Genomic DNA, 9,414 nt, shown 5'->3' with positions numbered 1-9,414 from the left:
TTAAAAAGGTGAATTTTTTCTCCTGCAATCTGCAAAAAAAAAAAAAAAAAAAAAAAAAAAATTCGTAGTTTTAAAAAAATTTTTTTTATGTCTTTTGAACCAAAGAAATGGCTAAAACATGTAGGAAACTAACCTTTGGGGGTTGTTTTTGAGCACTAATAACGCATGTAGTGACTTTCAAATCCAAATTACTCATTGTTATTAAACTTCTTTGATGTGAAACAATGAAACTTGGACAAAACAGTTTGAAACTTTTTCCACTTTTAATTTTTCACATATCCTGTACTCCTGGCTGATACATTTGTTTAATAATACAATCTTTTACAACCTCTCTGCAAACTGGGCAGCTTCCTCTCAGGTTAAGGCCTGTATCCAAGAAGACGGAATACTGAAATGTAAGAAAAAGGAGCAAAGAGCACAGTTATCTTAAGACATTTATGTAACCACATTATATGCAGCTTTGCTATTGTCGGCATTTTTTCACAGGTCTCCTTTTTTCCAATTTAATTGCATATTATGTATGTATCATTAAGATTCTAAAAAAATCCGAAAGTAAATTTTATCAACAGCCTGCCTATTTGAAAGGGAGCACTTTTTAGATCCTCTGCACATGTTGTATTCAAAAAAGATCTGGAAAATTTTGTTGTGGGATTTTTTATTTTTTTTTTAACTCCCCTTACACATTAAATAAAATTGCACAGTTTGCAGGTTCTGAAAACCTGCTTTATTTGTCTTGTCCCAGCTCTCTTTGACCTTCTATAGAGAAAGAAGAGACACCCTCTTTTTATAAATGGACTCTGCACAATTGTTCTTGCTACTGAAATCTTTTCTCAGGACATGGCAGAAAGCTATTACATTGCCGGTTTCTGACCTCCAAGATCTTCAAAATGTCTAACGGCTTAAAACTTCAAAAAGCTTTTGAAAGCCAATTTGTCACCTCGATCCCTTCCACTTTTCTCTAATGTGTTTCAAGGCAAATTTAAAATTTATAGCAGCAGATCCTGATGGTGTAGGCTTGTTGGTTTCCGCAGCAATAATTCTTTCCATAGATCATCGGATTATTTTTCTTTTGCTCTGTGCCTCACCTACTGATGATGAAAAACTAACATGCAATTGCCCCTGAACTATGCATTTCAATGAAGTTGTTGTCAAGACCCTGTGTACTCTATAACCAGAATGGCCTGGGCCATGGCACATTCAAGAGTGAAAGCTGAATTGATTTTTTTTTCTTTCTTCTTTAACATGAAAGCCTCATTCCTCAGATTCCTTGGCAGCAGCTTTCACAATCTTCATCAAGGCTGTGACAGGTTTTGTCTACCTCTTCCCTCCTTTTTTGTTCTGACCCTGTAACACGTTCATCCTCACTTGAAAATATGTTAAAGTTGCTCAAATCTAACCTCCTTCTTGTCTTGTTTTTCTGAAGAAGGAATTATTTTTTACTGACAGTGAACACAATTCACTTTATTCAGAACTCTGACTCGTAAGTCACCTCAAATTCTTAAGGACTGTTAAGGAATTTGTATACAATTTATGTCCGTAGCACACCTAAGCTAGTAGATGAAGTTTCCCACTGTAATCATGTTATTGCAATAAACATTTTTACATAATAGTGTTTCATCACTTGTTTAAGCTCAGAATTTTAAAATCACATTTCCATTAATATAGGTGAAACAATACAGCAAAAAAACAAACAAAAAAAAAAACAGACGGATATACCTCATGGGCACACTATAGCTTTCATCCCATCTCAAGAAATTCAATTCAGATTACAGCTTCTCTTTCCACCTTGAGAATTTTGTTGATTTGATGCTTGAGAGCATGCTATGCTGCTGGTTGATTAAATGATCATGAGTGAATGCTAATGTTCAAAGCTTATATCCAGGTTTATTTGAGGGAGGTGCAGGCACTAAACATGTATTTATTTCCATTTTCACATTCTGAATGTAAAACTTTCTTTGATTATAAATAATATACTAAAATCTGGAAGGTTTTTGCTGTTTTTATCTCACTGTGTAATTTTGGTAATTAAAACCTAAATAATTTTCAATAGGAATCAGTATGATTTGGATGTTGGAGACTAAATCAAATAAGTGGTTCATAAGATTTAAAAGAACTGTTTAGCAAAACTGATTCAGTACATCCCTAGCTTAAAAAAATAGGTTTTGTTTAAGATTCCTCAAGAGTTAGGGTTAGAGATGTACCAAAGAGAAAACCTGGAGAAAATAAACCAAACTTAGATTTAGTTTAATTGTCTATACTAATGTCAGTGTTTATTCTTGGATGCACTTTGTCTCTGACAGATATAGCTTTTAGCAAGAAAATACATCTATATTAGTGCTGATGTGACTTGTGTTTGCCCTAGCCATGCTGAACATATAAAGTTGGACAGGATTTACCCTTACTGTATATCACTGGTCAGCTGTCTGAGAGAAGGTCACTTGCCTTTCACCTTGCTTGCAAGAAATACCAAGTTGGCTGTCTCAAAATACAAATTAATCTGGCTCCCTAAGCAGGCAGTTGAACTGATTATCTAGCTAATATTTCCCTGTCAAGCTGATGTTTGAACTTGGATATTAACCCATTTAAGGAAATGGTCAGTGGAGTTTTTTTTTTTTTTTTTTTTTTTTTTTAATTATTATGCATTTTAGGAAATGAATGTTGCACTCTAAAGAAAGATATTGTTAAGGCTATTTTCATTTCATAGGACAATATTTCTGTTGCATCATAGAGTTCTGGACTCCTTCAGTGTGCCTTTGCTTTGTTGTTTCCCCCTGTCTGAACTGATTTAGTGAAGCCTTTTTTTTTTCTCAGGCAAGAACTGCAACATTTATAACTGCTGCCTTTCTTCTCAGCGCAGAGTTTGGATTTCTGTTTGTTTTTGTGTCTAAAAACTTTGCACGGTGGTTGATGAGTATGAAATTGCTCTTGTCAGATGTCAGTCTCAAGCTGTTGTGGTATTGATTTATTGTATTCTTTTCCAGTTGGGTGCAGAGCTTTGGGCATGAGGGCCTTGGACTACTGCTGGACATTTTGGAGAGGTTGCTTTTCAAGAAACAGTAAGTTTATATTCAGTTTGTTTTTTTTCTGTACTGGGCTTATATATCCTCATCTTTATTGTGTCATGTCCACAGGCCGGAGAAGCTTGACAAAAAAAACCAGCATAAAATTGTCCAGTGTCTCAAAGCCTTCATGAACAATAAGGTAATGTCAGTTTTTCCGCCTGTCCTCTTGAAGCTACAAACGATGTAATGAATTGCTAATACTGCAATGAAATGGTTCAACCATTAAGGTATTTTACCAGTGACTATCAAACACATGAACTTGTTGCCATGTTCTCTCGGACTATAGCACATTCCACCATGTCAAACTTCAGCCATGGATGCCACTGTCCCACAACTTTAGATGTGTCTGTATGTCATCATAACTCAGTCACGTTACCTGGATTATGTAGAGTACTTGAGAGAGCATGAGAAGTTAATTCAGTCATTTGATTCATGTGTGGTGGTGGATCTGCCTGCAAAATGCCCATCACGGTAATCAAATAATATTTATGCATATGTTAAACCAAGAATTTGCATATCTAAAATAATAATGTTCTAAATAGAAAATCTGCACAATAAATGCTGCATTACATGTGTTCTTGAAATATTGAATATGATGTCTATTTAATATGCCTGTTTGTGATGAGCAAACTGGAGAGGTAAAGAAACTGAAACTATTACACTTTAAAGTTTGTTTTCCCCCACCAAAGCTACATTAACCTAATAACTTATGTTTGGTTTTATTGCATTTTAGATGGGTGAAAAATATTATGTTACTGGTAGATATTAAATTATTTATCTTATGCCTGTACAAAGTTTACAAATTATTGATAGATTATTCATTGTTGTATCAAAATTAATGATTTTTGGTTGAATTGCTTCATTTAAGATCTCAGTGAAAGTATAAAATCTATAAAACAGTTTTTTTAATATATAGTTTTGTTTTTACATTTTTTTAAAATATGCAAAATATGATCCCTAGAGTGTCATATTGAATCAGCCACAGTGTTCTATTGTGAACACTATTTTATAAAGCCTTTTTTCTCTGCTGTTAGTTCATAAGTTACTACATAGAAAAAAATAATAATCCTCATATGAAGCTAAAAGCCAGCAGAGACAGATATACAACCCCTCTGGCATAAATTTTGCTGTAGGGTCCCTTGTAATCCTGCGTCTCAACAGGCGCCAGACACCAGCATTTACCCGTAGGCCTTTCTGTAAGCCCAGACCTTTCCAGGGCTGGAGAGGCATCTTGGGACAGCAGGTACCCTCTATGCCAAGAAGACAGGTGTTCTCTACCAGCTGTTTGTTGAACCTGTTTTTTTTTTCTTCCTGCTTCGTCTGTCAATTCCCATTTTTGCAATTTTCCCGTTTTTCTAAGCAGTTTTATAATAATGTTCTAAAAGTTGCATTATAAAATTGTGCTTTGAAGAGTCCAACATTTTTTTATTTTTTTTATTTATTTTTTTTAGCTAGTTTAAGACATTTTTCACAAAATATAATTCCTTTTCTGTACTATGTATTTAAAATATGGTATATCTAACAATGTTGAGTACTTTGCTCTTTCAGAGCAACAGAGGGATAGTTCAGTTTTACAATCCATTTTGGGTCTTGAAAGTCAAGAATCGCAGACAGTTCCTGGATAAAAGGACTAAATTAATACTAGAGTTGTTGTGGTTTATACATTTTACGTTGACTTGGAGCAACCTATTAGCAAAATGACAAATTAGGATGACTGCAAAATCTGTTTAATTTCTGTGCCATTATTTTTTGTCATTTAAAATTTACAAGACTCATGTACTGCTTATTGCACAAATACATTACCTGGCCAAAAAGGTTCCCAGCTGGATGCAACAAAATAAATGGGTACAAGTCTTTTATTGGATAATCACTGCATAGGTGGTGATCTTAATAGTCCAGATTTACCCTCTTCCAGAATGATGGGCTCACCAGTGATGCCCAGTACCCACTGTGCAAGCGTTTGGGACAGTCTGGGGTTGCTGCAGTGGGTCACGTCCAGGTTCAGCAATATTATGAGGTCAACTGACTACCTGAGCATGGGGATACTTCAAGCTTTGAAATAAAAACTAGATTTTCTAGTAAGGTCTAAATAACTTAGAAAAACACAATGGTGCAACAGCAATGCACAAATAATGATTTTACAGTTCAACAACATTTTCTACTGGCATTTCATTGCCATAATTACTGCATTGAGCCAGACCTTTAATCGGCACTCACATCCTGGATAAAACATCACAGACGGCTGTTCTCTTTAAATATGACATTTCGTCTGTCACGTTTTGTCATGTGGGGGAAAAAAATAAAATAAAATGGGCTTCATGGAAACTATGGAATAATGTTACGTCCTTATGTTTAAATTTTTATCTTCTACCATTTGAGATAACACATTGTTCTTTTTGCCTCATGGCCAGATTGCAATATGACTGAGTAATCTACTGTTTTTGTTGCAGTATGGCTTGGATCGAATTCTGGGGGAGGAGAAAAGCCTTGCCTTACTAGCAAGAGCCATCGACCCCAGCCAGTCTGGGATGATGACTGACGTTGTAAAGCTGCTATCAGCCATCTGCATTGTTGGCGAGGAGAACACGTACGTTGGTTTTATTTTATTCATCAGCTAGACTAACTTTTTTTTTTTTGTTTCCCAAAAACATAGCACTTATTTCTTAATACAGCTGTCCTTTTGTTTAGGTTGTTCCTAAATTAATGAATTTAGGTTGTTCCTAAATTATCTTATTTGTGATCAGAATACATTAAAATTAATTTATCTCAAATAAATTCCATGCTCTTGCACAGCTTGGAGAAGGTTCTTGAGGCCATCACGACAGCAGGGGAGTGGCGAGCCATTGAGCGGTTCAGTCCAATTGTGCAGGGACTGCGAGATCGCTCCATTCAGCTACAAGTGAGTTCGATGTTCTTTTGTTTTACACGTCTTTATGGTCCAAACTAAGTGAATTACATTGTAAATCACATATATAGTGAAACCACTGCTAAAAAAAAACTTGCAGATCTAAATGACCCCGTCTCTGAAGACCACAGGATGATGTACAGACCAGGAGACATTAAAACATTCACTGCATAATGAAGTTCCTTAGATTTGACCATCTAAGTTGACTCATTTTAACCTCCACAAATATTGTATGATTGACAATATTGCTAAATAGCAATTCAATTTAGTTAATAGTTTTTTTTTGTCAAAACATGTCAAAGACTTGCTCATAATACTTGAGATGCAGAGCAGGAATGTTAAAAGAATTTCTCAATTTGCCCTTGCAACATCATAATGCTTACAACAAATCCTATGCACATAGATATTCAGGACCAGATGTTTCTATTGAGCATAAATGACCAATTTAATCATCAGTTTAGGCACAGATGGGACAGCAATTAGAAGCCAGCCCACAAATTCATCTATGATGTTTGTTATTTGTCAGTCTGTTATTATCATCACCGTAATCATAAATGGTATGTCCTCAATGTTTGTTGAAACTTCACATCATGGCCACAAATTATATCCAGTCAGCAAGTACGTCATAAAGAGTCCAGATCGGTGTGAAGCACTTTCCTTTCCATCTGCTCCCTTTGCAAATACTTTCTCTGGACTGACGCTCAGATAGATATCAGATGATTAAAATATAGTTAATGAGTCCAAATTTGACTTACCTTTTCAAAAGAAAACCAGACAATAACACCATAAAGTGAGAAATTGACAAAGTAAACAGCACAATATATTTTTCTGATTTATGCACAACAACGTACCATCTCCCTGCTGATATAGACACTTTAAATATTGATTATGAGTTGTTCTAAATAGGACAGCACTTGTTTGTAACAACAATGTGGAAACACATTTGGTAAATATGGTGTCTGAATTTTTAATCAATAGCTTAGCAATGTGACTTAGGGGAACTGAAGGCATGCATAAACACAAAATCATACAGGGGCTTGTTTTCTTTGGAAAACTTGTATTACTGTTAAATGATTGGTTCTTGGATACAAGTTTAAACTGCATATAACCAGCTCATTAAAGTGAAAGATAAGTACTCTTGCACTCCTAACCCATCATCACAGGCCAGTGATGTCCAGTCAAACATCAACCATCAAAAGGATTGCGTGTGATTTTGTCTTCTTTTTTCTTCAAAAAAGGATTGTGTGGTTTTATGCCAGACCAAACAGTGTTTGCTACTTAGAGGACTCATCTTTGGGCTACATGACAGTGATCAGTAATTTGACCATTGCCTTTCTACATAATTTAGCTTGATTCTCATCTCCCTTCAGTGCTCAGTCTGGAATTTCTCCCATTAAGCTGGATTTCTCTGATAAAATTTAAACCGAGCCAATCAGCAAAAAGAACGAGTAGTTGTGAGTGATTGATGTCTACTTTCTGTGCCGTTTTAGAGTTGTTTGCTTATCTTTGTTATTTGGCAATGGCAGAGAAGGAAGTGAATGAAGCTATTCAGTCTTAGAAGAATGTCTAAGAAGAATGTCTAAGACATTTTATTGGAGGTAAAGATGCAGTGGCCCCTACGCCCTACGGCAGGGGTGGGCAACTCCAGGCCTCGAGGGCCGGTCTCCTGCAACTTTTAGCTGTGTCTCAACTTCAACACACCTGAGTCAAATAATGAGGTCGCTAGCAGGACTCTGGAGAACCTGACTGCAGTTAGGAGGTGACTCAGCTGTTGGATTCAAGTGTGTTGGATCAGGGGGACATCTAAGAGTTGCAGGACACCGGCCCTCGAGGACCAGGATTGCCCACCCCTGCCCTACGGGATTGTTTACAGCACACATAATTTCCGGTAAGGTTTATCGAGCTGGTGCATTACATGTGTATGGCCAAACGTTCTCGATTGGGTAAAATCAGATCCAGTTTTTTAAGTTTTCCATAGAGTCCATGCCTCCAGCAAGAAATCGTTTCTCAATAGCCAAAGTCCCGACCCTGTGTACGAAGGAAAGCACAGGTCTAGGGGCTGGTTATCAGGCTAAGTAAGTACAGTTCCAGTTACATTTCCAGCAGTAGTCAAAAAAACTCTACATACTTGCATTTGTGTGGTAGGACAAATACTAAATACTTATTCCTAGTAAACAACAAGGTTGTACATGTCTTATAATACTTCTTATAATTAATTGATGACCCAAAGATGCAACATATTTCCCCTACAGGGATTTGTGGAAATTATTTTGATCCTGCCTTACCATTGTTTTTAGTGCAAGACTATGCTGCTGCTGCTGTAAAAGTTCGATATGTTTTTAAGGATTTTTGGACATATTTGCCATGTTGCCAATAATTGGAAGGGTTTGCACATTGCAACCTTGTGTCAGACATTAGAAAGCTCCTCACACATTTTCTTTATTGGCCTTTCACTTATACTCACTCATATTGAACCCCTTATAAAATATCTATAGCTCTATATCTGGAGGGCTATTCCTCTACAGCTGGATACTGCTGAATTATATGGGCTTTCTGGGGTCCAGCTGCATTTGAACTATCACGTGGAATAATATAAAAAAAACCTCTCAAGGTACCAATACTTCCAAAGCTATGTTAGATAAGACAATTATTTTGTAATCTTACTTTTAGCACAATATTAAACTCGTCTTGCTCTTTTAAGATAAATGCCCTGAAAACTAAGTAACAATCAGGCTGACACTGATCCTTAAGCCCCCTCAGTATATAGTAATGCCATACCCTCTTTTCACACATGAGTGAATTTCTTCTTATGGTCAATAATTGATTTTTCTGTTTGTGTTTTGCTTGCCAGCTGGTGTTGCAGTCACTGTTTAGTAAACCAAACTCAGAGGGCATTCAGAAATTCTGTCCTAAATAGCCCGTTTGCCCTTATATTGACTGCTAGTTAATTTCAGTCTATGGGTCTACAGTTGTTGCATTAATATTAAAACCACCACCCCAGTGGGTGACTGGAAAAAATAGGCATGCATTAGTTATGGTCTTCTGCTTCCAAGGGACATGGCTCATTTCAAATGCATGCCAGCGTGCTTTTCATCAACTGCTGGTAGAAGAAATTCGTCATCTCATTCTTTGGTTCCCTCTCCCACTTTTCACTCTCTCTCTCTGTCTTTGTGCCCTTGTTGTTTGTTGCAGGTGGCATGCATGCAGCTCATCAATGCCCTAGTAACATCTCCAGATGAGCTGGACTTCAGGCTCCATATTAGAAATGAGTTTATGCGTTGTGGCCTCAAAGAGATATTGCCGGTAAGTAAAACATGACCCAGGACACGCACACGCTTACAGACACAATAAACTCTCACCTTGTATTAATATTTAAATGAGTTGTCCACTTCAGTGAAATATTATTGATTTGCTCCAGCAAAAAAAAAAAAAAAAAAAAAAAAAAAA

At 36.4% G+C, this 9,414-nt stretch overlaps 1 protein-coding gene across 7 annotated transcripts in view; it reads left to right on the top strand.

Annotated features, from left to right (window-relative positions):
• Nucleotides 1-9,414, top strand: part of LOC106956203 (protein diaphanous homolog 3-like) — a 170,846-nt gene that overhangs the window by 18,206 nt on the left and 143,226 nt on the right. For all 7 annotated transcript variants that reach the window (XM_015046878.1, XM_015046884.1, XM_015046880.1 and 4 more), the window contains 5 exons: nucleotides 2,982-3,056; nucleotides 3,132-3,201; nucleotides 5,513-5,649; nucleotides 5,856-5,961; nucleotides 9,160-9,270. In XM_015046878.1, coding sequence (XP_014902364.1) covers nucleotides 2,982-3,056; nucleotides 3,132-3,201; nucleotides 5,513-5,649; nucleotides 5,856-5,961; nucleotides 9,160-9,270 — 499 coding nt within the window. The remainder of the gene's footprint in view (nucleotides 1-2,981; nucleotides 3,057-3,131; nucleotides 3,202-5,512; nucleotides 5,650-5,855; nucleotides 5,962-9,159; nucleotides 9,271-9,414) is intronic.

This window comes from Poecilia latipinna, unplaced genomic scaffold, assembly GCF_001443285.1.
Source record: "Poecilia latipinna isolate Pla-1442-1.1 unplaced genomic scaffold, P_latipinna-1.0 Scaffold796, whole genome shotgun sequence".
NCBI lineage: Eukaryota > Metazoa > Chordata > Actinopteri > Cyprinodontiformes > Poeciliidae > Poecilia > Poecilia latipinna.
Note: the sequence above shows the minus strand (reverse complement) of the source record. Positions and strands in the feature narration are given on the sequence as shown.